The sequence below is a fragment of the Phalangium opilio genome, unplaced genomic scaffold (genome assembly GCF_054372755.1).
Source record: "Phalangium opilio isolate 3A_F unplaced genomic scaffold, DU_Popi_V2 ptg000329l_1, whole genome shotgun sequence".
Taxonomy (NCBI): Eukaryota; Metazoa; Arthropoda; class Arachnida; order Opiliones; family Phalangiidae; genus Phalangium; species Phalangium opilio.
Window position 1 is genome coordinate 899,169 of NW_028324226.1, and position 24,230 is coordinate 923,398.

Genomic DNA, 24,230 nt, shown 5'->3' on the forward strand with positions numbered 1-24,230 from the left:
AACCATCCCCCAAAAGTGAATTTTGTTAATATAAATATAAATATATATATATAGTTCCATCCAATACTATAATAAAACATGGTGAGAATTTGAATTAAAAAAAAAACAGGTTGTCTATAATATAGGAAAAAAATATTCAAGAGAGGTTTGAAAAATCGTAAAAAACAAAATAATAATGTAGTTCTTCTTAAAAGAAACACTGGAAAAAAAATAATAATAAAACAAATACAATTTAAAGGAATATAAAATAAAACGTGTTTTTATACCTACTAGTGCACCCGAGAAAAAAAAATTAATAAAAACTGCACAAAAAAGATAAAATGAATAAAATTATTGGAAAAGAGTTTAATAATGGATACAAAAATATAAACAACTGTGGATTGATGATGACTTATGAAATACCTCAACTGTATAATAAGTAGAATAAAGTCTGTGGAGTTTGAAAACAAATAACGCAATATTTTTCATTTAATTCAGCTTGAAGATCGATCCTTTAAGATGGAAGGAAAGGGAAGAGCACGTGGTAAGACTGACTTCGAATTTGGCGCGCTATCACATGTTTAATTCGCGGTTTCCCCCCAGGGGTAAAAATAAAATTGACGAATGACGTCACGGAACTAATAAAAAATAATGGAAAAGCCAGCTCAAAATGGAGGTGAGAGAATTTTACTATTTTACTTAAATTTAAAGGAAAAACGAATAATAATTTATATAAATTAATAAAATGAAATTAGGCAAACTATTACGAACTAGCGAAGGTCGGTATTTATTAAAATTAAATAAGAAATACTACAGAAAAACATCGTATCGTTAATCGATTCCTAGGCCTTGGTTAAACAAAAACTTTCTTAAGAAGCTAAGGCTAAGCTAGGCCTAATTTTTTTTTTGGAGGGATTTTTAAGCCTTGGCTTTGTTATTATGGTTACTAGTGAAGCGTAGTATTTTTTTAATCTAATTTAAATTTAATTGTAATTAGATTCGGATCAAGATTTTGATCCCAGTGCCGAAATGCTCGTAAATGATTTTGACGATGAGCATACGCTGGAAGAAGAAGAAGCGATGGAAAGTGGAGAGAGTGTTGGAAATGAATTAGACGAGTTACAAAAGGTTAGTGACAATTAAAGTTAATTTAATTTAATATATAAACTAATTATAAGTAAACTATCAGGAAGGAGAAATGCCATTGGACGATTTATTAGCCATGTATGGTTTAGCCAATACTCCTAATGATACAATGACAAATCCTTCACCAACCGTTTCCAAAAAAGAATCTACAGCGGAGAAACCAACTCCACCCCCTCCTCCTACACCACCCACTGTTTCTTCACCCCCTCCGCCGCCTATTCAGATTCAACCTGAACCTGAACCTGAAACACCACCACCAGAAGTAACAGTGACTGTGAAACCAGTGATTGAAACACCGGTACCACCACCTCCTGTTAAAGAAGCACCCGTTATTGTTCAAACTGAGGAGAAAGTAATACCTCCACCAGCACCACCTAATCCTAATCCCAATCCTAAACCAGTTGAGAAACCAGTCACACCGAGAGTAGAAAATGTCTCAACAACGAGGCATTTATTAAGAGCTTGTAAATGTAAGTTAATTTCAACAAAAAAATATGAAAAATTAATTAAACCGTAATTATAAATAATGTGGGGGGTTACTTAATAATTTGACTTTTGACCTTTATTTTATATCAGCTGTTTCACAACCCAGTGAATCTTCAGGGTCAGACAGTGACGATGATGGATCTCCTGATGATGATTGGAGAAAGGTAAAAATCGAATTATTAATTAATAACTATCTAAATTAAAGGAAAAGTCCAGGTAACATAACATTATACCTTAAAACAGGGAGCCCACGGCCCTATAATTCCTATAAATTCCTATATTTTTGAACCTGTCCTTTATTATCCTATAATTTCATGAAAGGTCCTATAATATCCTATATTTTTGAACCTGTCCTTTATTATCCTATAATTTCATGAAAGGTCCTATAATATCCTATATTTTTGAACCTGTCCTTTATTATCCTAAAATTTCATGAAAGGTCCTATAATATCCTATATTTTTGAACCTGTCCTTTATTATCCTAAAATTTCATGAAAGGTCCTATAATATCCTATATTTTTGAACCTGTCCTTTATTATCCTATAATTTCATGAAAGGTCTTATAATATCCTATATTTTTGAACCTGTCCTTTATTATCCTATAATTTCATGAAAGGTCCTATAATATCCTATATTTTTGACTTAGTCGAAGTTTTCGAATAGTTTAGCATCAAATTTATCAAAATTTAGCTTTTTTTATGGCGATCACATTTGAATAGACACCGAAATTGTGGAGCTCGCTTAGGATTTTTTATATATTATATTGTGTTATATTTTAATGAAGTTCTTCTGAGTTTTCAAAGTAAAATCCAATTTGTTATTTTTTGGGATTTTTCTACATAGTTTAAGCCCAAAATTGTATTATATTAGAGCATTTTTAGTCCTATATTTTCCTATAAAAACACATTTTTTCTCCTATAAAATCCTATAATTCCGGAAAAAAATTCCTATTTTTCCTATAAGGAATTTAAATTTAAGGGAACTTATTAAAAATAAAAATAAATTATCTCTTATTACAAAATAACTAGCATTTAATTAGTCTTAAAAATAATCAAGGACTACTGTGCTGTCCGCCATTGGTTTAGTGGCGTCTGCTAAACCGAACCACTTATCCCTATAGGATTGGTTGAACTCTCACACACTGAGAGGTGGGAGGGGGGCGCAGGTGACGCAGTAGTCCTTGATTATTTTTAAGACTAATTAAATACTAATTATTTTGTTATAAGAGATCATTTATATTTATTTTTAATACTTTTCCTTTTAATTTATAAAAGGCAATTCTTTTAAAGGGAGGGTGAAGTAGAAAATCAAGTGATTTTTTATTGATTCTTCGGCAAATTATAAGACCAGTCTGCATAGTGAAACATTCAGGAAATACCAGCTCCGAATGATTTTAAAATTCAAATTAGGTTCCGATTTTAAGGATAATATTAAAGAAGGACCTCCGACCAATCGCGTAACGCCCTGTCTTCTTGTTAACAAAATTCTCGTGGCACGCTCCGTGTCTCGCGCCACGATTGTCACGTCGCGCGCCTAATTTTATCAAATCTCGTGATAAATTTCATTCAATGCGGAACGTGCCACGAGAATTTTGTTAATAAAAAGGTAGAGCGTTACGCGATTGGTCGGAGCGGCTTCTTTAAAATTATCCTTAAAATCTGAACCTAATTTGAATTTTAAAATCATTCGGAGCTGGTATTTCCTGGATGTTTCACTATGCAGACTGGTCTTATAATTAGTAGAAGAATCGATAAAAAATCACTTGATTTTCCACTTCACCCTCCCTTTAAGGTATAAAAATGTTATGTTACCTGAACTTTTCCTTTAAATAATGAATTTGAAATAAATTCTTTTGAAAGACAATTCAAGTTGGATCAGATTATCAAGCCCAGATCCCTGAAGGTTTATGCAAATATGATGGCGCCCCTGGTGAGAAAAAAACCCCACTTAATTGTCATAAATTAACTTTAAATAATTTATGTAAGTATTATTTTTATTTTTGCGTAGCGTATGAAAATGAGGACCGGTTACTTTGGGATCCCGTAAAATTGGGGGATGATGAAGTTGAGGAATATCTTCGTCAAGCCCAAATGCCGCATTCGAGCAGTTCCTCGAGTGGACCAGGAGGAGTTCACGCGTTGCCCAACGGAAGTCACATTAGAGACGACGAACAAGCTTTATATCTATTACTACAATGCGGCCACAATGTTGAGGAAGCCTTACGAAGACGGAGAATGCAACCGACACACCCTACAGGTACCAAAAAAGTAGATTATTTTAGTTAATATTTATTCAGTTCGATTTATTTTTGCCCCAATACCGCGAGAAAAAAGTTTGTAGATTTTTTGTACGTTTTAGATACCATGAGTTTATGGTCCGAAGAAGAGTGTCGAAGTTTCGAGAATGGATTAAGGACTTACGGGAAAGATTTTCATCTCATTCAACATCATAAAGTGCGAACCAGGGCGGTGGGAGAACTGGTCCAGTTTTATTATTTATGGAAGAAGACGGAAAGACACGATGTTTTTGCGAGTAAAACGAGATTGGAGAAGAAAAAGTACGCGTTGCATCCTGGTACAACGTAAGTATCGCGTCATCGGTGTGTACGGTAGAACTGGGGAATTGGGACAATGAAGTTTTTCATTTCTTTAAAGGGACTACATGGATCGATTCTTGGATGAACAAGAAAACCCAACGTTACCCAGAGACCGTTCTTCCAGTCCAAACACTCAGTCGCTTTTATACGGAGACGGCGGTCGTAAACAGGTGACGAGTAGTACTAACCCGCGTCCGGGTTCCACTTCAAGCCCCCCAAATTCTTCAAACTTAACTCAATCCACGGCGGGAATCACAACCAAAAATATTCACCAATCCCCTAACCTTCCAACAAACCCCTCTTTAACAAGATCCCCGAACGCGGAAACCAAAAATAACAACAACCATGTGCGCGAGACCGTCGGTGTTTTGAACGGTGTAGACAGTAAAATAACCACTCCACCTTCTTCTCGCTCAAACAGAAACTATCAGCAACAAAATAATATTAATCCTTTAGCCGCCTTAGTTCAAAATTCTTCACCGCATCAACAAAAAGACGCTACCGCCGCCGCTGCTAGTTTAAGAGATTACACTAGTAATAATTCCGTCAATGAACCTTATTCATCATCTTCTAGTTTACAAGATAGTACTGTAAGTTCCGGTAATTAATCATCGCTAAAAATGTGACTTTAAACAGCCCCCCCCTCTCCCTCCTTTAGGTAATTTAATTAGTAATTAACCTTATTCCTGATCAGCGCCACCTAACCATAGCGGCGACTTTGAGAACTACTGTAATTGGCAAACCAACCAGATGTCGATAAAATCTGGTGACGTCATTTTTGGTGAGACTCCCGAGAGTGCCCGTCAGTGACGTCACCTGATTTTAGCGACATCTGATTGGCTTGCCGATTACAGTAGTTCTCAAAGCCGCCGCTATGATTAGGTGGCGCTGATCAGGAATAATGCTAATTAACTAAATTTTAATCATTAAGTTCATAACCAACGCTTCCCTCCAAAGTTATATTTATATTTTCTTTATTACGCAAACGCGATAGAAGGACCAATTTCTAATTCAAACTAAGAATATTTTAATTATGATCTTCAAATTTTTAATTTTTTGAAGAAACCAACATTTACGTTTACGGTCTTCAAATTAATTAATGGATTTTTTATTTTACGTTAAAATTTTATTTTTTAATTTTATCAAAGAAAACCAAATTGAAAAAAAAAAAGAAATATGTACTTTTTTATCGCACCGTTTTAAATCGTAGTTATTCTTATGGTGAATAGCTTAAATATTCCTAAATGGAATATTTTTTTAAACATTAATTTTTGCTCAGACGCTAAAACCCAAAATTCATCAGAATAATTGCCATTAAAAAAATTAATTTGATATAAAATAATAAATATTCCAAAATTGTAAGATGAAGATTAAGGTAACGATAAAAAGTTTGGTAAATTTTATTATTTATTACGATGGGAATTAATTTACAATCAAGTAAGTTGCGAATCAAAAAAGTGGTTTTTTTTTTTTTTAATTTACAGAATTAATTTTATTTCTGCGCAATTCATAAGTTAATATTAATTATAATAATATTATCTCAAGCATAAAGAACTGGGAAACAAAAGGAAAAACATTTCTTTATTCTTTTTTCGAATGCCTATGATGGCTATGGTGTTTATGTTTATGATGTTTTTTACTTTTTTTATGTTTTCTGTGGCTTTTACGCGAACTATGATCGGAACTACTGGAAGGTATCGCCAGATTTCCACTAACACTTCCGATAATACTTTTAATTTTACTCTTTTTTGATTCGGAATTGCTGGCACCGCTGGAAGATACCGTATCAGTTTGTTCGCTGCAAGAGTCACTAGAGTAGTCGTAATGAAAAGTGCACCTATTCTTCCTCGTGGCGGGTTTCTCGTAGGACGCGCCTTTCTTTTCGTTCTTTTGGTCATTTTTATCGATAGATGGATTGGGGGAAAGCTCCGTTTCAGTCTCAGAGTCTAATCCCTCCGGACTGGATGGGATGGTAATAAGGGGTGGAGTTCTGCGAGCTGGTTGGACGCAATCCACGATAACACATTCGTCGTCGGATTCTTGGGTTGAAGAACCAAAGCCCGTGTTTGAAACAGACCTAGTCGTAGTTGAGTTCAACTCCGGAATGTCCCAAGGTCGAAAGGGAAGGTTGAACTCTTGACGACTTGGTCCAGGCATATCTAAATCTAATGTTTCGTACACCCTCAATCTACTATTACTTTCGTAACTAACTGGTGAGAATCTTTCCCAGTATCTCGAGGTAAACGTTTTGGACCTTCTAACGTTACCGCTCTTGGGAGCGACTTGTCGGAAACGTAATTTGCGTCGAGGTGGTAGGGTTTCTCCATTTTCAATGGGGACTTCTACTATGCTGTCAGGAGAACTCGAAGTAGATTCGCGGTTAGAATTGATGTGGCGCGGATTTATGCTAGGGTTTGAGGTGTTTTCTAATTGTTCGTACGTGGTATTGCGATCGTAACCCAACATATCATGAGGTGAACGAGCAAAATGATAAAATTCGTGGATGAAATGGGTCGTTCTATCTTGAAGATAGGGGAAAACGTGTTCGTAAAATTCCGAGCTTTTAATATCGTAGCGCGTTATTAGGGCTAGGATCAATTCTAAGATGAAGGTAACTTGGTTCTCGCTGTGCGACAATAGAGCCAATAGTTCGCGATTCAACCACGGTATTAAACGATGGGTACAAGCTGTGTTTTGTCGAAAGAAATCGGGTGAAGTTTCGCGATAACGATCACCGTTAGTTTGAGGTACAACCCAAAAATTATTATTGTAAATATTTCTCCTAGCATCACTGGTAGTGTTTCTTGTATTTGAACTAGAATGTCTGGGACCCAACCCTCTGTATAAGTGGGGCGCGTACGTTAATCTGTAGTTTTGAAACTCAACGGAATGTTCAAACTCCAACTGTCTCCTTCTATCATTGGTTAATGTTGAAGGGTAACGAAAGCGTCGTCCTTCCGGACTTCTCCATGACCTTCTTTCAGCAGCCGCGTTTCTTTGAGTGATGTAATATTGGTCGTAATCTTCTATCGATCGAACATTGTGTATGATACTCTTAAAGGCTTGTTTGCAAAGAGGACATTCTGGTTTAATCTTTGACCATTCCAAAAGGCACGTAAAACAAAATTGGTGAAAACAACTATCGGTAAATGATTTATTTTCAAGTTTCCCTAGACATATTGCGCAGTTAGGGTCTGGAGAAGTTGATTTGGCTGGAGAAGTGACGCCTTCTAGGTTCTCTTCAGTCGCGCCACTATAACTTGGGCTAGAACCATCAATGGGCTCAGTCGCTCCGCTGTAACTAGGACTACACTCGCTTGTCTCTGCTGACATGGATTTTTCTTCTTTAGATTGTTCCAAAGCCGTTTTATCTCCACCACCGCAAGTATCGGAGGATTTTTCATTGTTATTTGAAGGAGGAGAGGAACTTTTAGCTTGGTCTTCCGGAATTTTGAGACGAACAGAGTCTTGACAATCATCTAATGGTTGTTCTTCAGTTGGCTTGGATATTTTGAGGTCTCTATTACAAGCTGTCTTATTCTCACCCGAGTTTTGAAGACACTCCATCGTGAAGAATGGATAAAATGATAAACTGTAAGAAATTTACCCAAATTCGTCTAATTAGATCATTTGGCCTATTATTCCTTCTTTATGTTAGTTTCACAATGTTCAAGAATGAAGGTTAAAAAAAGATGCTCCATAACGAACCACTTAATCTATTTTAGGCCCGTTTTCGACATTTAATTTTATCTTATTTAAGTAGCTCTTAATGTAAATTATCTACATTATATAAATATCGACTTATTTTGATATTTCTAATCTTAAACCATAACCATTAGGGTCGAGTTAGGCCTAACATGAGTTTACGTTATGTTTTTCAAGATAATCTTCGGTTTAAATATAATTTAAATTAAATAAGGTCATCAAAATAGACTTTTACCTTAAATGAAACTTTTATTCATTTAAATTTAATCCACATTAATTCAAAAACGCGAAAAAGGGATCACGATCCAATAGTCCAACACCCGCTGCTCAAATGGACTGACAGAAAAACTATCCAATTATAAGCCTCCCTTTCAAGCATCCTGTTTGTAGCAGACGGTGTTTGACTCGGTTCTAGAATGTGTTCGGCTAATTTTGTTGAGTCATGTCGGTTAAATTGCGTTTAAGTTTAATTACGTAATTTTTTATAATGACTTTAAATCTTGAAATATTATCAACAACAACAATTAAAAGGAAAAAACCATGGTCGAAAACGCTTTGGCTTGGCAAAGTAAGTTCAAAATTATTTTTAAACTCTTAACTCGCACAACTTGAGCCTAGGCCTATCAAACAAAGAACTTTAAGCCTTGGTGAAAATCATGCCCGAAACTGAAACTAATGGCCGATGGTGATTGGCGTATAGACCAAAAACTTGATGCTAAGCCTATTTTCATCTATTTTAGGAAAAGGAACAGTTGGTGTTACTTGATTCGAGGCGACTATCTTATTTGCAACTTCATAATGGAGAAACCAAGAAAAATATTGGACAACTCACCCGGTACTTAACAGAAACAATTAAACTCTACTGTCATGGTAAGTCATTCTACGCATGTTTTATCAGCATGACAATATCGTCTTCGTGATAAAGAAATATATGATAAGCCGCGATGAGAAATACAGCACCAATGAAGTATTATTTAGTATCTGAAATGTTACATAAGCTCATAGAGTATTGCCTTAGTCTAAGTCAGTCATTGTATTTGGTGCAGATGAAAATATAGTTGCCTTACTCTTTAACGGTGATATTTTGATATGGAACAAAGATTTGGATGTGATATATGTAGTTAAAGGTCTACCGGGTTTCGCATTAACTTCTAAAAAGAAAACAGATAAAAAATCACCATCATCCTCGAATGGTAAATGATTTAAAGGGACCGTAAAGAAGGCATCGGCGGGTGGGTAAAAAATTATTTGAATACGTCAGAGGCACTTGACCGAGGAGAGGCGTGGTTCAAAGAAGCTTAGTTCGTTTTATTTCGAAAACTACCACTTCGGGGAATTGGCGCTACAATCTCGCAAAAAACAAGGACTAGATGTCCAGTTCCACTCTACGAGGAGTCTTTGTATCTTGGAATCACGTGATGTCTGTGACGTATTTCAAATAATTTTTACCCACCCGCTGATGCCTACTTTGCAGTCCCTTTAAATTTAGGCTTTCAAGAAACGATAACCTTGAAATCTCTTTTAAATTAAAGGAGATATCGACAAAAAACGATACGACATTTGCTTAAACCCTAATATGAAAAGCTTAGTTGTTATCGAAGATTTTAATAGCATTTATATATGGTACTGTGATAAACCCTTACCGTCTAGTCCAAGTAGCTCCAAAAAAACCAAAGAATTAACTGGTACTTGGTTTAACGTTCCTCTTGATAACGAGGTATCGTTACCAAACGTAACTGAGCATAAAAACGCAATTTTAACTACCTCATTCAACAAAAACCATTTGGTTTTATCATCACCATCATTTCGATGTGTTTATTTGTATACATCCGAGGATACTCTCAGAGTTCCAATTTTATCTATCAACCCAACATACACGTATCTCCCCAAAAGACACGATACAAATAACATTTGTGTCTGGAAGAATTTAACATTTCCCTTGAAAGAAATCCACTCTGAATGCGATTCGATACAACATTCAGGGGCTTTAGTGGCCACTTTGTCCCATGATGGACTAACATTGGTTGTAGCTCTTAATCAATTAGCTACACACGCAGCCAAGTATGGGAATCAAATTAAAATTAAGTTTCCTTGCATTCATCATCTTAACCAATTTTAATCCCCTTAAAAAAACAGATTAATTTTTATATCAATGTTAAACGGTTCAATGGTCTCCATAAGTTTAAAGAATTATTCAATCGGCCAGCCGGTTACTGTCAGAAAAAAGTTGGTTAAAATCTAGCAGAATTCCCCCAAAACGCAATTATTTAAGTTTGTACGCTTTTTAACGAAGGTATTTATGGATATCCGATATGTCTTGGAGTTTCGACGACTGTTTTATTGTCTGCATTACAAAAGACGGTTCGGTTTGCGTCGCTAGTCAATTAGGGGAATTGTTACAAATACGTCTGACTGGTTGTTCCTTAAAATTGGGTCCCGCATTTTACCCGAACCTTTATCCGTTGGTTAGACCATCGTAGGTGTCACAATTTTTCCTTCTAAGCTCTTAGAAACACCTTGATTTATTTCCTTCTACGACAATACTAGATCGACAGAAAGCGTATCATCCCAAATAAACGCGAACGATGACGTGTCAGTTTCAACCGTATCGGGGAATATCAATTTTAGGCAACGATTCTCAGTCTCGTCACATCCTACTGTTCCTTTATTCCTTCTTTCGGATGGATATTTAGTTACTTTAATACGTTTTCCGCAAATTAACGTTGGGCACGTCGAAACTTCGTCGTGGTTTCTACAAGAAGCCAAAGTTGCTTTGAAACCATTTCGGCAATTGACAGGACGGAGAGACTACTCGCAATCGAAAACGAAAGCTTCGTTAAATGTTAAAGATATGAAAGATTCTTGGAAAATTCTATCAAATGTCACGGAAGATTCAACAACAGTGAATGCGAAATCCGATTGGGATTGTCGACAGTTAAACGTGGCTGCCTCGAATGTCGTGTGTTTATGGGGATTATTGAGTTGTTTCAATAATCCCTGGAAGAAACCTCTTTATATTTTGGCCACAAAGTCAATTGATTTGATAGAGGAAATGGTTGAGATCTCTCTAAGTCACCATTTAGCGTTTATGACAAGTTCAACGACACCGTTTCATTCCGTAGTCGAGTTGACGAAGGTTTTGTTCGAAAGAATCGCATTTGATGGGGCGTTGTTTAATATGTTACCGACGAGTTTTATTTTACTTAATCGAATCGTCGCTCAATTGTCCAAAAATGCGAATCCCGAAAGAATTACGATGTCTATAAAATTTCTCCTCGAAATGGAAAGATATCTACTTAAAATTTACGAAGTAAAACTGGCCAGAAACACGGAAAATGAAAATGAGAACGAAAATTATCAACTACAAGATTTTTATTGTTACGGAAACTTTAGTTCGTTGCCAAGCGACGACAAAATCGAATTTACCGAAGTGACTACTTGCGAAAGGTAGTTTTAATGTTCGGTAATTGAAGGTTCTGTTATCTGAAACGGGACGTTACTTAAAACATTTTTAGGCTAAAACCAGCTTGGTTTACGCTTTACAAAGAAGTTATTGCAAACTACAAAGATGATGAAATACACGCGGAAGAATGGCGGGAAATTCTTTGCGTAATTCAATCTTACATACAAGAACGCGGCTGGGAATTGCGCCTTAAAAAAATAAAGAAAAAAATTGACCCAGCCGCGAAATTTTACTTGAAAGGTCACGTTGAACGTGCCACTGATATATGGCTAACAGACATTAAAAGTAATAATAAATAATCTTGATTAATTCCATAGAGGAATGATTAATTTCAATTACAGAGAATAAGAAATTAATTAATTCGAGGTCGTTACATCGAATATTATATAGTTTATTATCGCAATATAAAATGGCCGCGTCTTTTACTTTCGTCTTTGGATTTCTAACGGGAAATTATCCAAATGATGATAAAAGTGGCGTTTTATGTTCAATTATGAAGCAATTAGATTGCCAACACGTTACGAATCTGTTGAACAGTTTCTCCCGTATTTGGTTGTCGTATTGCGATAAAAAATGCGTTCAAATCTACCCAGTTCATCGGGCGCACGCTATTCTACCCCAGAAACATTCTTACAAAGGTTTGTAGGTTGAATCGGGTGGTCGTTGCGAAGTACTTATTGTTTGTCTCTGAAAAAGGGCTTCGCGGCTGTTCCCTAATTACCCCGGTAATTACCGATTCGTTAAGTACTCAAAAATGCGATATGGTAACAAATCCCGCTTCGGTTTTGGAGATGTTATTGTTTGGTGGCTTATGGTTCGAAGCGGTGTCCTTCCTATTTTCCCAAAATAGTATTAACAGAACTTGCGAGAAGCAATTACAATTTCGTATGGCCTTCGCTCTCACCTCTATTTGGTACAAAACGAACCAACTCATTTGGCGAGCAAGGTCTGTCTGTCTCTCTTTCTATTCTCTCTCTATTTCTTCTAATTTTTTTCCCCTTTCCACTAAATTGAATTGGATATGCAAGCGTCATTTAACCGTACCATTAATTACGATGTTAAACATATTCCCTTATAATTAAGATCGAGCCCTTTTACGGCCGAAATTGAACCTCAAACTATTATTTTGGAGCAATTAAAATTACTACCGACTAATAAGGATTCAAAACAAACAGAGGGTAGGCACGAATCGGCACTATTGAATGCGGTGTTACAAGGGACTAAATAATACGTTTTTACAAAGCGGGGTAATTGTAACATGATTCTTCCCAACATCCCTTTACATTTGGGGCAAGGTTGCTAAACCGAATCACATACGCGATAAATAGTTCCCTCATAATTACTCTATTAACGCTTAACTATTTGCCAAGGCGAGCTTTTGTATTTTTGTCCTACGTTAAGACGAGGTTTGTTACTTGATTGCTGAGGTTTAGTACCAAACAGTTTTAGAATTCACCCCGCGGTGCGATGTCCATCTGACATTTGATGAGCATGCAGGAGAGCAAACAAAAAGGTGCATGAGCCAGGGAAGAATCATGTTACATAAAACTGAAGTATTAAGAGAATACAGTCTGTCATCCTTCTTCTATTATCCCCTTCTGATAATACATTTTTATTAATGGCAAAATGGCCAATGTAACGCCGCAACTCTCACAGCTCTATAGTTGAACTATTCTGAAATTTTCGTGACTTGAATATTTTAGAATGTTCGGAAGAATTCGTGTCTAAGATCAGGGATCTTTTACTACCAGCTGTGATATGTAACCTGGATTTGACACCAGTTATTTTAGAGGATATTGTACACCAATTATATAAGTTAATTGAGAAAAGTACTTTGTTGGTTCCGAACGAAACGTATTTACCAGCGCCTCCAATATATTGTCCTCAACAATCAATTGGATACGAAGTTAGCTCCCGACACTTTATAATAAAAAATATTGACTTCTGATTGCATTACTTCATTTTTGCGCGAAGGAAGGTGATATGCCGAGTGAAGACACGGAAGATGGCTTCAGACACGCGGTCGCCACGCTCATTGAACGATTCTTTTGCGTTGTACAAGCCTCTTTCTTAGGGTTTCCACTAATGGCTTGGTATTTTAGTTTCGTTGAAAAGTTATGGGCTTCCGCGGTAAGTTTAAAGGTTTCGTGGAAAATTTAAGGAATGTTAAAAAATGGTAACGAAATATCCAGGGTTGGAATTCGTTCGGAGAAATGGCTTTTTCAAATTTACAATTCACAATCGTGACCTACTTGGAAATTAATAGTTCCTCACCCGAAATTGCGGACGCGATTCAATGGGTGACCCTCGAAACATCAGAGGGAGGTCAAAGGTGTCTTCAGAGTTTAAGGAATTTACTTTCTTTAATTTGGATGTTAAATTGTCGCGATGAGCTTAGCATCGCCTGTCGAAATATGCATAAATTTATTCTCGGTGGCGAAACTAAAACGAATTTTAAAAATCCCGATGACTACTTTACCATTTTGGATCAAATTTTGTACTGGTCCGAAAAGATATCTTCATTCCGGGTTGTATTGACTTCCCAAACTACTTTGGAAAATATCATCTTCAATTCTGTCACCGAAACAGTCTTGTCCGAAGACTTAATCGCGAGAATTACCAGGTGTTTCCCTAATTCGGAGATTTTAAGTCTTTCGGGTCAAAATCAACTTAGTAATCTCGTAATTAAGTTTGATAACTATTTATCAAATTCCTCCTCCTCCTCCGAAATCAAAACTTTCGAAGGTTTTCGTTCGAAAGAAATGGAAAAACGTAAGCTTTTAGGTCAACGTATCTCGAAACAATTCAAGAAATGTCCCGCCTTGAAAATAACCCAATTCGAAGATTATTGCTTCGAAATCGAGGATGAGTTTTTAAATTATATCGAACCCGTTTTTCATATCGGAATTTTGAAAAGGTTGAGTAACCCGCAATCCTCCGCTAATCGTATTCGATCCATACCTTTATTGACAACTTTCTCTAAGCAATTAAGACACGAACATTTCTTGTCGCCCAATGACGCCATTAAAAGTTTAGTTCAGTTAGAACGAAATTATTCGAATAATCGCGAGTCTTTGTTAGAATTAATCGAAGAGTCCAATACATCTGTGGAAACTTTAAACTTTTTAAAGACTCCGGGGAAACGATCATCCGTTTTATTTCGTCAACCAATCGGGTCGTTTTGGTCACCTTCTAGACGGGTTCTTGAGAAATTTCACAAACTTGTGACCGAAGTTAGGGGTCGTGAAAGGTCACAAAGGTTTAAAACCAACAGAAATCGTCACAATATCAGCGGAAAAGCTTGTTCGAAATGGAAGAGCTCCGCTAACTTGTTGATGGAAGAATTGAAATCTAATCGGAACCCGACCATAACTAATCTGAAGAAAAGTGTTAGCGTAACAAACCTCTTTTCGCAAACAAGTTCAACGCGGCTTGTTTCGAGAAAGGTCAAAGGGTACGCCAATAAAATACCGGATCTCGTGGTTGAATTACAAATGAAATCTAACGAAGATGAATCCTTATTGCCCTTCGTATCTTGGATTTTGACTTGGGCTTCTTTCGGTTCGATTTCTTCATCGGGAATCCATCTGTTACCATCGCATATCCTCATGGCTTTGGTACTTGAATCCAGGAGGAAAGCTCGTCTCAAAGATGACGGTAGTTTGAGCCTAGTTAGGGTCAAAATTGAGCGAGGTACTGATGTAAGGAAACCAGTCGCGGTTTCGAGGAGCTTGTCTTTGAGGATACCGGAAAAATCACTTCCGAAGACATCGTTTGAAGGAGCGCAACTTAGACAAGTAAAAGCATTGAAGGATCCAAGTAGAATGGCTGCCGGTGTTCCAACTGAAGCTCCGTCTCAAGTTGAAGTTGCTTCTAGTGACAGTTCCAAGTTACCACCGTCTTTAGATACTCCCAAAGTCCGGGAAATTAAACATAAGCCTACAAGTACTTCACCCAAGAAGTTCTCGCTACCCCAGGTATACCAGGAATGCTGGAATAAGTCGAAACCTGATCCCGCAGTGAAGCCAAAAGATCCTATAAGTACGCCTAAACTTGAACCATCAGATGATACTAAAGGTACGATTTCCACCTCCAAGAAAGATCAAGGTACCTCTCCTAGTTTTGACAGAAACAGTCCGCAACGACTTTCAATTCGAAGACGGAAGGATTCTACAAATCTTTCTTTATCACCTGAGAAAATTGATATCACTTTACCACCAGAAATCCAAAATTCACCACCAGAAATCCAAAATTCACCACCAGCAAAAGCATCTTCGAATCAACAATCCGAGGACTTGAAAATCATAATTCAAGACGCCGTTCGATCAGAAATGAAGAAAACTGTGGAGGAAATCGGTTTAGGAATTTTAGGTGGTGCCATTGGAAGTTTGGCCACGTCAAATAGACAAGTAACCAACAATCAACCTCAGAGGGAAGGCAACTCTGATGAAACTGTTCCTAAAAGACCTCTCAGACGCAAAGAATCATTAAAGAAAATTGATGGCAAAGAAACCGGCACCTTACCGGACATACGTGACAAATCTTCTAAAGACAGGACAAAGAAACTGCCTGTTCATAGCAAAGTGACACGGATGAAAGAACGAAGAGTCGGTGGTAGTGATGGAACAACTAATTCTAGTACCAGTACGGAGAGTGACCACTCGGATTCCTCCGATAGCTTGAGGAACGTAAGGAGAAATAGCGTTTTGCACAAAGTACCACTCCTAAAGGCCAACGATAAGGAACGTGGAAATGTCTCCCCGAAAAGATACTACGTCATATCCGACGCAAAAACTAACAACAATAACCCTCAAAGGCAAGGTAACGATGGACGAGCAATTCCTCCTGAAAGTACATACACCAGAAGACAAACTTCTCATCCCCCGCGACTATTGAAAATTGATAACAAACAAACCAAAGACCTCAACGCCAACTCGGAATTAAAGAAAACCGTCGATCCAGATGAGGTTAGAAGGTTCGTGGTGGCGAAAAGCAAGACCGATGAAGTACCGCAAAAACTTGAAAAGAAGAAGCTGCTCTCCATCTCAATGCAGGGTGAATCTAAAGATACACCAACGAACAAACCTCATGACGGTACTTCGAAGCCATCTGTAGATGACTTTAAACCAAGACGTCAAAAGGTATGGGTGGCACTGCTGATACTTGTTTGCGGAGTTGGAAACAAACCCAGTCCAATTTTTACAGAGTTTGGGTCCCAAAACGGCTGCGAAACTGGCCAGAATGGACTTAAAACTCGCTCTAGATGAAGTAAAACCTTTACCAGTAGCGACAGAACCCGAAACACCAATGGTTGTCAGCCCAGATAATTGCGCGCAATTACAATACGACGTTTATGAGAGACTGAGGAATGCGAAAGATAAGGTACAACGCTTCGCATTCCTAATTGAAACGAAATACTTCACACCATTTCTTTCAGAATACTTTTACAAACTCGACACAAACTAGTCTTTCACTTAAAGACGCGGGTTCATCAACGTCTCCGAAAATATCCCACGATATTGGACTTATGACGGAAGCGGAGTTGGAAAATGAACGAATCAAAGTTTTCCAGAAGGTTTTAACAATTTCGAAGCAAACGTCCATCTCGGACAAGGACGCTTTTGAAGACGAAAACGTTTCTAAACAAATGGAAAATGAGAACGCCAAATACGACGAGGACAGCTTCAACTCGAACGTCATTACCACAAATTCCTCGGAGTCGATGACGTCACCGCAGTTAAGTTTTTGTACCAAGTTGGATGGTTTACAAAAAAGATTGGATTCCATCGATGAAGTGTCGCATAATTTGGAAAGGGAGTTACAAAACTCGAAAAAGGCGATTTTAGATGCGGAAAATCTTGCCAATGCCGATTTGAATTTAAATCTCAGAGAAAAGTAAGTTTGAAAATTAAGTTTAAAGTAACTAATCTACTTAATTAATCGTTCTTCAGAAGTCCATCGGGAATTGTAGACTGGCGTAAAAAAGAATCAAATATTTTCGAGCATCGGAAAAGTATCATTCTATCTCTTATTGATCAAAAGTATAAAAGAGCGTTATCCAATTACGAAACGGCGTCGGATATCAATGATAACACGTCGGAAAGAGCGAGGAGACAAATTTCCTTTGTGGATAATAATCCAGTTGATGATTCCGTCATTGATTCCGATCAGGAATTAAGAAAGACGTTCGTAATTCGATCAAGGAATATCGATATCGAAGACGATGGTTTAATAGAACCCGCTAAAATGAGGGAACTGTATAGAATATATGGTAAGATACTTCCAATATGGCCGCCATATATATTTATATATTTGTAAGATGGCGGCCATATACCGTCCGTGACATACTTCCAAGATGGCGACCATGTATTATGGTCTACTTATTTTTAAATACTTATTATATTACAGGAAGTAGACGAATTCCGGATCGAGTTTTACAAAAAATTCGAAGTCAATATATCACTAAACGACAAAGCTCTCTTTAATTAATTAATTATGTTCACAATTATTTTTTAGGTTTTAATCCCGGTTAATATATAAGCCTAATAGTCTGTGATAAGTCATATACCAAAATATTTTAACCCAGCTTTAATGTATATGTATAATTTTAATCGCAATTAAGTTTAAACAACATTGGAATAAATTTTAGATGGCGCTTTTCGCCAGGATTTATTTCTTTTTTTTTTCCTCACCCTAAAATGGAGTATAATAAATAGTAATAAAACTTCTGTGTGTAGTATGAATTCTACTATACAAATAGTAATAAAACTTCTGTGTGTAGTATGAATTCTACTATACAAATAGTAATAAAACTACTGTGTGTAGTATGAATTCTACTATACGTGTACTAAGGCCTTGTCTTGGTGAAATTTCGTGGAATTTCAGAACTGAGTGTATATTATGGCTTCCAAAGGAAGGTCTGTATTTAGAATGATATTAACAAATTTCGTCAATTCTTTAAAACCTAAAAGAAGACACGGCGATTTGGTTGGAAAAGATACTTTGGGAAATAGTTACTTTGAAATTCCAGCGGGTAATTAATTAATGTTAATGTTAATTAAGTCTTTAATTTATTGTTTATTTATGTTAGAACCTTCTAAGGGTAAAAGAAAACCAGAAAGATATTTTGAAAGTAAAGTAAGAAACGAATATATTCAAGAAGTTCCGGCAGAATGGGAAGGTATTAATTAAAATTATGATTATTGAGTTAATTGTATTAATTTTAAATAAGTTTATTTGAAGCTTGGCTAAGGGGAAGAAGAGCTACACCCCCAAATGAAAATGTATAATCTAATTTATTAATAAAGTTAATTATTACTAATATAAATTAAATTAAATTAAATTAAATTAAAGGAAATAGAAAGAAATATGGCAAGATTACAAGCTACATTAGAAAAAGTAGCCGAGTTAGAAAAGAAAGAAAAACCCTTAATTTCTACTGAAACTCAAATAGATAAATTAGAAAAAAGTAATATTATAAATTATTTTAAGTCAATTATATCAAGAAGTGATATCTAGTTTATAAGGGAGAAGGTATAAGATGCCTTTGTATTCGCGCCAGGCCATAGTCCCAGTCCCCCTTTCAAAATACAAGGGGGGACGTAAAAGGAGGCGCCGGGCTATTTCGCTCTCGTCAGTCGGAAATTTTCCTCACTCGCGTCGTCGCGCTGACGTGAGTTTTCAAGAACCAATGAGATGCTGGTTGTAATTTAGAGGCGGGGATTAACTCCGGACCTACTATACGTTTGGACTGGAGATAAAGCTGCTGGAAATCTGGCAAATTTATACCTTCTCTCTGAGATACTAGATATAACTTCTTGGTTATATTATAATAAATAAATTGAATTTGTTTTGATAGAAGCATTTCCTAAGTTCGAGGAATATGAATTGGAACCTGGTAAACCAAGAAATGAAAAATGACATAGGAATAGGATCTTAAATTATAAAAGAATAAAAGAACGTAGATTCTTTACATTTATTTAAAAATTAATTAAAAGAGTTCATCATATAAAAATTATTATTAGCATCTATCGCGAATTTTTACTTCTTACAAATAATATTTGGTCCAGAAAAATTTGTATCTAGATGCAAGAAAAAGTTTTTTTTTTTTTTTCTCTTTTCCATTCAAAGTAATTATTAAATTAACATCAATTTAATTATAATTATAATTAATAAGTCATTCGTTCGTATTATATTATTTAATCGGATTTAGCTCTTCTTGTCTCATTTAAATTAGCGGATCTTTTGGATTTGGCCTTTTTACGTTTTTCCTCAGCTTCTAGGTGTTTCGCTAATTTCCAAGATAGTATCGCGCTTGCCAGGAAGAATGGAGAAAGGAAGAGCAGGACGTAATAAATGAACTGCCAAGGATCTTCCGCTGCCATTTTTAGGATGTATTCCGCCCATTCTCGCCAATTAAACATCTTTTGGCGGCTTTGAAAATTGAAATTGGTAGGAACCTTTTGATAGATGACTTAGCACAGGTATTTACTTCTGGTGTTACTCTTCACTTGACACGTGTTTAAAATCTACGGGGAGAAAACTGATAGAATATTAGCCCTTACTTAGAACCGTTTACTTCTAATAATTGTAACTGTTTAATTTAATTACCTTTAATTTCGTTAAAATTTTATTTTTCAACTCATTTCGTACTGACGAGGCCTAAAATCTTGACACACTTGACCTTATGACCTTTTAGTAGAAAATGTAGGAGGTTTAATACTATTGGTGGAATTTTTTAAATCCCAGTCCCCCACTTTTAGGGCCAGGTTGCTATATTGGGCTGGAAAGTCGCCAATTGGGCTTCTTCTAAAACATATTGGCTGGGAAATAAACGGGTTGGCTGTCGGCTGGAAATTGGGCTTGTCGGGGTTTTTCTTTGGCTTTCTGTACTTAAAATACCGCCAATAGGGGAAGATCATTAAAATGCCCAAAAAACTGACAAATGGTACTGTCAAACAAACCATTTGTGTAGCTTATAATTCGTCAATTTATGGTTAAATAAAGTGGTTTCATTTTGTTTTGGGTTTTAAAAATGGTGTCAGTATGTAATATGCATGGATATTTCTAAAAGAAAAACTAATTTCAAATTTTCACGATAAATTTTTGGCTTGTTTTTGGACTGGATTGTTTAGATCTTAGTCAGTTTTTGGGCTTTTCGAAATATAGATTGGCGGTTTTTTGGGCTTGTTTCCAATTTGATTTTGGCGGGTTGAAGGTCTGTCGTCTGCTTCCCGAAAGCACGTGGATTGTAATTTTCATAAATTTTAAAAATTCATTTACGTGGATTTTATTCAAAAATATCAATACTTAATGATACTACTAGTTTGAAATGAACAGAAAATACGTTACTGGGGGTCTTTCTAAACTATTTTCATCAAAGAAAAGCGAAGAATTGGATACATCATTATTTGTAAGTCCACCAGAAGTTCAATTTGAACCTTCCGAACTAGAGAATGTTGTAGCTGTAGAGAAGAAACGATCGAAGAAGCGGAAAAATACGGATTCAGAAACTGTTAAAGATACCCAGCCTATAATTCCTGAAGTAGAACCTTCTTCTAAAAAGAAAAAGAAGGCTAAAAAGCAACAAAAATTGCCTGATGTCAATATCAGTCAAACTGAAGAACTTGCTACTGATGTGATAAAGAAGAAATCCAAGATTTCAAACAAAGATCAGAAGAATGTTTTACCTCCTGGGTTACAACCTGATCCATTGCAAGTTGAAAAACAACCAGATGATCCTGAGAAACTAGCCAGAACCCTTTTTGTCGGAAATCTACCTATCAACTACGGAAAGAAGCAAATAAAATCCTTATTTTCAAAGTATAGCAAAGTGGAGAGCCTTAGAATCCGAAGCGCTGTCCCTGGGAAGCCGAAACTAACCAAAAAGATAGCTGTTATAACTAAAACGTTTCACCAAGATCGGGAAAGCGTTAACGCTTACGTTGTCCTCAAGTCTAGAGAGAAAGCTGAAGAAGCCTTGGAATTAAATGGCCTAGCCATTGAAGGAAATCATATTAGAGTGGATTGGGCTGATAATAAAGAACACGATCATTCCCGTTCGATATTTGTTGGAAATTTACCATTTGGATTAGAAGATGATGAACTCAGAACATTTTTTAACGAATGTGGCAAAGTGGAATCAATTAGGATTATTAGGGATAAAGCAACGGGAGCTGGGAAGGGTTTTGGCTATGTTCTATTTAAATCCGAGTCTAGCATACCTTTAGCGTTAAAGAAAAATGAAGAGGAGTTAGCTGGAAGAAATATTAGAGTGTTTAGAGCGAGAAAAGAAAAGGTTAAACACGCTCAAAGGAAGTCTAGACAAACGGAAGATGAAAATAACGGAGAAACAAACTCCGAACGTAAAATTAAACAACCGAAATGGCTTAGAAAGAGTAATACTAATTCAGGAGGGATTAGAAGTTACGAAGGAGTTAGAAGTGTAGAGGATGTAAAAGAAAGAGTGAAAATTCAACGGAACATCAAAGTTTCTGCTCATAAAAATAATAAGAAGCTAGCGCAAGCTAATCCTAATTTGTCAAAAAAACCCAAAAAGAAAATGAAGAAATAAATAAACAAATCTTTTCACTTTAGACATTTTATTTTATTACACCAAAGACACTTGATCTATACATTTAATTTAATTACAATTAATTATATTCCAGTTTAAAGCCAATTATATACAGTTACAACATGTCTTGGAATGCGGGAATAATTACTGTAAACATTATTTACAAATGATGTAGAATATAATTTAAATTTAGGCCAGTTAAGTTAATCCTTTCTCATCTCAAAACCTGACTAGCTTGATTAATAGTTAATTTATTTGAATAATTAAAACTCATTTTATAAGCTATGTTGCACTCTTCGATTGGCAAAATATTGATGAACAGATAAGGCAAATGATACTAGAAAAAAAATAATTAGGTTAATCATTGTTATTTTTTTTTTTGGTGAAGGATTAGATTTCTTACCAACATAAAGAAGAGCGGCTATCCAACAATTATACGCAGTACGTGTAAAGTGTTGGTCAACCTGAGTGTTGAAGTCTTTCGCGTCTTCGTCAATCTTAAGGTCCTCAGCAAAGGTTGCACTATGAACGTATAAGAAAACGCCCATCAAAACCTATTAAAGTTTTAATACATTTATTAATTAATTAATTTTTAATTAATTAATTTTTAATTAATGGTTTAAAGGTAAGCTATTATTACTTACCAACATCAAAATACCCCAAACACTAATTATCGAGCAGCAAATTGATAATTTTGGTCCACAGATCCTCATTTTGACGATCTATTAATTTAATAGCCAAGGCTTAAAGAAATTTAACGTTCTACATTAGTTTTCTAAGTAAAAAAATTCATTTCGAGATTAAAACACGTGGTAAAGAACTTTCTCTAACTAATTTGCGTAAAAAATGTGTTTAATTCTTACCTTTTTACAAGTTCAATTAAAATTAAATGAAGAATCCAAGGCGAACCTCGCTCTCTAAAACAAAATCGAAGAAATCCCGTGACCGGTTTCCTTATAGGATATTCAAACGATTTGAAGTTAGTATGTGTTTTACTCTAATAACAAGCAAAAGTGTCAAGTTAACCTTTTAGCGTGTAAAAATGATAGGGGTCACAATCCACTTGTGCTAAAATATGATTGGTTGGATGCTCGATCCTTGTTTCTACATTTTGCACCCCGTGCATTCGTGAGTTTCTCTTCTAGCGGCCGCAAGCATGGCGGATCAGGTAACGTCCCTTTTTCTTTCATTAAATTAGTATATTAGTAGTTTTTCGCCCTTTAATATCAATTAGATTAAAGGTAGTTTAATTGTATAATGGGGTGAGAAGTTATTTTCATTTAAATCTTAGTAAAAATTAAAATATTATCGAGGGAAGTACAGGATATTGTTAAGCCTTTGTCATGTTAGATGCAATGTGGCAATATTAGGCCCACGTGCACTCGATAATTTGGTAGAATTCAATTAAAATTAGTATATTTTTGACATGATGAATTTCATTCACGACGGTCTACTGAAAAAAATGTGTGGAAAGTGCTTTCTAAGCGTGTTCTGATCATAATATACCGATTTCTGATACATAGAAACTAATCATGCAACATGAATGTTGATCCTACGCTAATTTCATTTCTAACTTTTTACATACAGAGTGAAAAGTCGTTTCAAAAGCAGCCTACAGTATTCCTTAACAGGAAGCCTGCTTTGGGTAAGAAGGGAAAGAAACCACTGAGACATTTTAAGAGTGTTGGTTTGGGATTCAAAACTCCCAGAGAAGCTAAGGTTGGCACTTACATTGACAAGAAATGCCCATTCACCGGAGATGTTAGCATCAGAGGGCGAATCTTAAGAGGAGTCGTTGTTAAAATGAAGATGCAAAGGACCATCGTAATCCGACGAGATTACTTGCATTATATTAGGAAATATAACAGATTTGAAAAGAGGCACAAGAACATGAGTGTCCACTTATCGCCCTGCTTTAGGTATTATCCTATTTTTAATTATAATCAGTTTAAATTTAATTAATTATCTAAGTGATGAGATTCTATTCACGACGGTCTTCATAATATATTCTTTGATGAAGCTGCTTACTAAGCTTATTCTGATTTTATTTGAATTTAATCTACAGTGTTATTTGTTTATCTACGTTGATTTTAATTTTACATTTTGGGAATTTTTCAGAGATGTAGCCCAACACGATGTTGTTACAGTTGGTGAATGCAGGCCTCTCAGTAAAACTGTCAGGTTTAATGTACTCAAAGTTACAAAGGCGGCAGGAGCCAAAAAACAATTCCAAAAGTTTTGAAAATGTGTATTCTCCTAATAAAAAAGATTTGATGATAATT

The 24,230-nt window shown here is 35.9% G+C and overlaps 8 protein-coding genes across 11 annotated transcripts; 5 read left to right on the top strand and 3 right to left on the bottom strand.

The window, feature by feature from the left end:
* Positions 1–564: 564 nt before the first annotated feature.
* On the top strand, positions 565–5,617 carry LOC149610189 (mesoderm induction early response protein 1-like). 2 transcript variants are annotated; one of them, XM_089859019.1, is made up of 8 exons: positions 565–655; positions 977–1,107; positions 1,169–1,595; positions 1,702–1,775; positions 3,471–3,540; positions 3,619–3,867; positions 3,952–4,192; positions 4,266–5,617. In XM_089859019.1, the coding sequence occupies exons 1-8, from the start codon at positions 631–633 to the stop codon at positions 4,813–4,815; spliced, it is 1,767 nt and encodes a 588-aa protein (XP_089715145.1). In that variant the 5' UTR covers positions 565–630; the 3' UTR covers positions 4,816–5,617. The 2 variants fall into 2 exon arrangements, with proteins under 2 accessions (XP_089715145.1, XP_089715146.1); XM_089859020.1 differs by having other exon boundaries at positions 3,970–4,192.
* LOC149610190 (E3 ubiquitin-protein ligase Topors-like) lies at positions 5,592–8,281 on the bottom strand. The gene is made up of 2 exons (XM_089859018.1): positions 8,148–8,281; positions 5,592–7,799 (listed from the first exon to the last, which is right to left on the bottom strand). Exon 2 carries the CDS (start codon positions 7,772–7,774, stop codon positions 5,789–5,791), a length of 1,986 nt encoding a protein of 661 aa, XP_089715144.1. The 5' UTR covers positions 7,775–7,799; positions 8,148–8,281; the 3' UTR covers positions 5,592–5,788.
* Positions 8,282–8,340: 59 nt separating this feature from the next.
* On the top strand, positions 8,341–18,103 carry LOC149610191 (uncharacterized). 2 transcript variants are annotated; one of them, XM_089858995.1, is made up of 18 exons: positions 8,341–8,480; positions 8,653–8,782; positions 8,959–9,105; positions 9,445–9,973; positions 10,049–10,138; positions 10,206–10,388; positions 10,460–11,359; positions 11,428–11,660; positions 11,717–12,013; positions 12,072–12,321; positions 12,459–12,553; positions 13,079–13,281; positions 13,350–13,505; positions 13,568–16,516; positions 16,581–16,757; positions 16,813–17,270; positions 17,327–17,646; positions 17,784–18,103. In XM_089858995.1, exons 1-18 carry the CDS (start codon positions 8,400–8,402, stop codon positions 17,858–17,860), a joined length of 7,275 nt encoding a protein of 2,424 aa, XP_089715121.1. In that variant the 5' UTR covers positions 8,341–8,399; the 3' UTR covers positions 17,861–18,103. The 2 variants fall into 2 exon arrangements, with proteins under 2 accessions (XP_089715121.1, XP_089715122.1); XM_089858996.1 differs by having other exon boundaries at positions 17,330–17,646.
* Positions 17,900–19,537, top strand: LOC149610192 (NADH dehydrogenase [ubiquinone] 1 alpha subcomplex assembly factor 2). Its single transcript, XM_089859031.1, has 6 exons — positions 17,900–18,090; positions 18,201–18,408; positions 18,466–18,555; positions 18,618–18,658; positions 18,729–18,843; positions 19,234–19,537. Exons 2-6 carry the CDS (start codon positions 18,276–18,278, stop codon positions 19,293–19,295), a joined length of 441 nt encoding a protein of 146 aa, XP_089715157.1. The 5' UTR covers positions 17,900–18,090; positions 18,201–18,275; the 3' UTR covers positions 19,296–19,537.
* On the bottom strand, positions 19,337–20,086 carry LOC149610193 (small integral membrane protein 15-like). Of its 2 annotated transcripts, none has more exons than XM_089859034.1 (3): positions 19,986–20,086; positions 19,886–19,917; positions 19,337–19,808 (listed from the first exon to the last, which is right to left on the bottom strand). In XM_089859034.1, exon 3 carries the CDS (start codon positions 19,796–19,798, stop codon positions 19,574–19,576), a length of 225 nt encoding a protein of 74 aa, XP_089715160.1. In that variant the 5' UTR covers positions 19,799–19,808; positions 19,886–19,917; positions 19,986–20,086; the 3' UTR covers positions 19,337–19,573. The 2 variants fall into 2 exon arrangements, with proteins under 2 accessions (XP_089715160.1, XP_089715161.1); XM_089859035.1 differs by having other exon boundaries at positions 19,886–19,903; positions 19,986–20,055.
* A 140-nt stretch (positions 20,087–20,226) lies between these two features.
* Positions 20,227–21,970, top strand: LOC149610194 (uncharacterized). The gene has a single exon (XM_089859026.1). The coding sequence runs from the start codon at positions 20,707–20,709 to the stop codon at positions 21,946–21,948; it is 1,242 nt and encodes a 413-aa protein (XP_089715152.1). The 5' UTR covers positions 20,227–20,706; the 3' UTR covers positions 21,949–21,970.
* LOC149610195 (ribonuclease kappa-B-like) lies at positions 21,960–22,947 on the bottom strand. Its single transcript, XM_089859033.1, has 4 exons — positions 22,812–22,947; positions 22,593–22,691; positions 22,352–22,502; positions 21,960–22,285 (listed from the first exon to the last, which is right to left on the bottom strand). Exons 2-4 carry the CDS (start codon positions 22,659–22,661, stop codon positions 22,224–22,226), a joined length of 282 nt encoding a protein of 93 aa, XP_089715159.1. The 5' UTR covers positions 22,662–22,691; positions 22,812–22,947; the 3' UTR covers positions 21,960–22,223.
* Positions 22,948–22,998: 51 nt separating this feature from the next.
* Positions 22,999–24,228, top strand: RpS11 (ribosomal protein S11). The gene is made up of 3 exons (XM_089859029.1): positions 22,999–23,116; positions 23,536–23,867; positions 24,067–24,228. The coding sequence occupies exons 1-3, from the start codon at positions 23,105–23,107 to the stop codon at positions 24,188–24,190; spliced, it is 468 nt and encodes a 155-aa protein (XP_089715155.1). The 5' UTR covers positions 22,999–23,104; the 3' UTR covers positions 24,191–24,228.
* Positions 24,229–24,230: the final 2 nt, after the last annotated feature.

Bases quoted from the DNA above. Each gene is read 5' to 3' on its own strand.
- LOC149610192 (XM_089859031.1), top strand. From the start codon at position 18,276: ATGGCTTCCAAAGGAAGGTCTGTATTTAGAATGATATTAACAAATTTC. The intron at 18,659-18,728 runs GTATAATCTAAT...ATTAAATTAAAG, and splicing joins CTACACCCCCAAATGAAAAT to GAAATAGAAAGAAATATGGC. The intron at 18,844-19,233 runs GTAATATTATAA...TTGTTTTGATAG, and splicing joins AATAGATAAATTAGAAAAAA to AAGCATTTCCTAAGTTCGAG.
- LOC149610193 (XM_089859034.1), bottom strand. From the start codon at position 19,798: ATGTTTAATTGGCGAGAATGGGCGGAATACATCCTAAAAATGGCAGCG.
- LOC149610194 (XM_089859026.1), top strand. From the start codon at position 20,707: ATGAACAGAAAATACGTTACTGGGGGTCTTTCTAAACTATTTTCATCA.
- LOC149610189 (XM_089859019.1), top strand. From the start codon at position 631: ATGGAAAAGCCAGCTCAAAATGGAG. The intron at 3,868-3,951 runs GTACCAAAAAAG...AAAAGTTTGTAG, and splicing joins GCAACCGACACACCCTACAG to ATTTTTTGTACGTTTTAGAT. The intron at 4,193-4,265 runs GTAAGTATCGCG...ATTTCTTTAAAG, and splicing joins GCGTTGCATCCTGGTACAAC to GGACTACATGGATCGATTCT.
- RpS11 (XM_089859029.1), top strand. The intron at 23,868-24,066 runs GTATTATCCTAT...GGAATTTTTCAG, and splicing joins CACTTATCGCCCTGCTTTAG to AGATGTAGCCCAACACGATG.
- LOC149610191 (XM_089858995.1), top strand. From the start codon at position 8,400: ATGACTTTAAATCTTGAAATATTATCAACAACAACAATTAAAAGGAAA. The intron at 10,139-10,205 runs GTTGGTTAAAAT...TTTTTAACGAAG, and splicing joins CCGGTTACTGTCAGAAAAAA to GTATTTATGGATATCCGATA. The intron at 10,389-10,459 runs GTAGGTGTCACA...CGACAATACTAG, and splicing joins TATCCGTTGGTTAGACCATC to ATCGACAGAAAGCGTATCAT.
- LOC149610195 (XM_089859033.1), bottom strand. From the start codon at position 22,661: ATGAGGATCTGTGGACCAAAATTATCAATTTGCTGCTCGATAATTAGT. The intron at 22,503-22,592 runs GTAAGTAATAAT...AAACTTTAATAG, and splicing joins TTTGGGGTATTTTGATGTTG to GTTTTGATGGGCGTTTTCTT. The intron at 22,286-22,351 runs GTAAGAAATCTA...TTTTTTTTCTAG, and splicing joins AGCCGCTCTTCTTTATGTTG to TATCATTTGCCTTATCTGTT.
- LOC149610190 (XM_089859018.1), bottom strand. From the start codon at position 7,774: ATGGAGTGTCTTCAAAACTCGGGTGAGAATAAGACAGCTTGTAATAGA.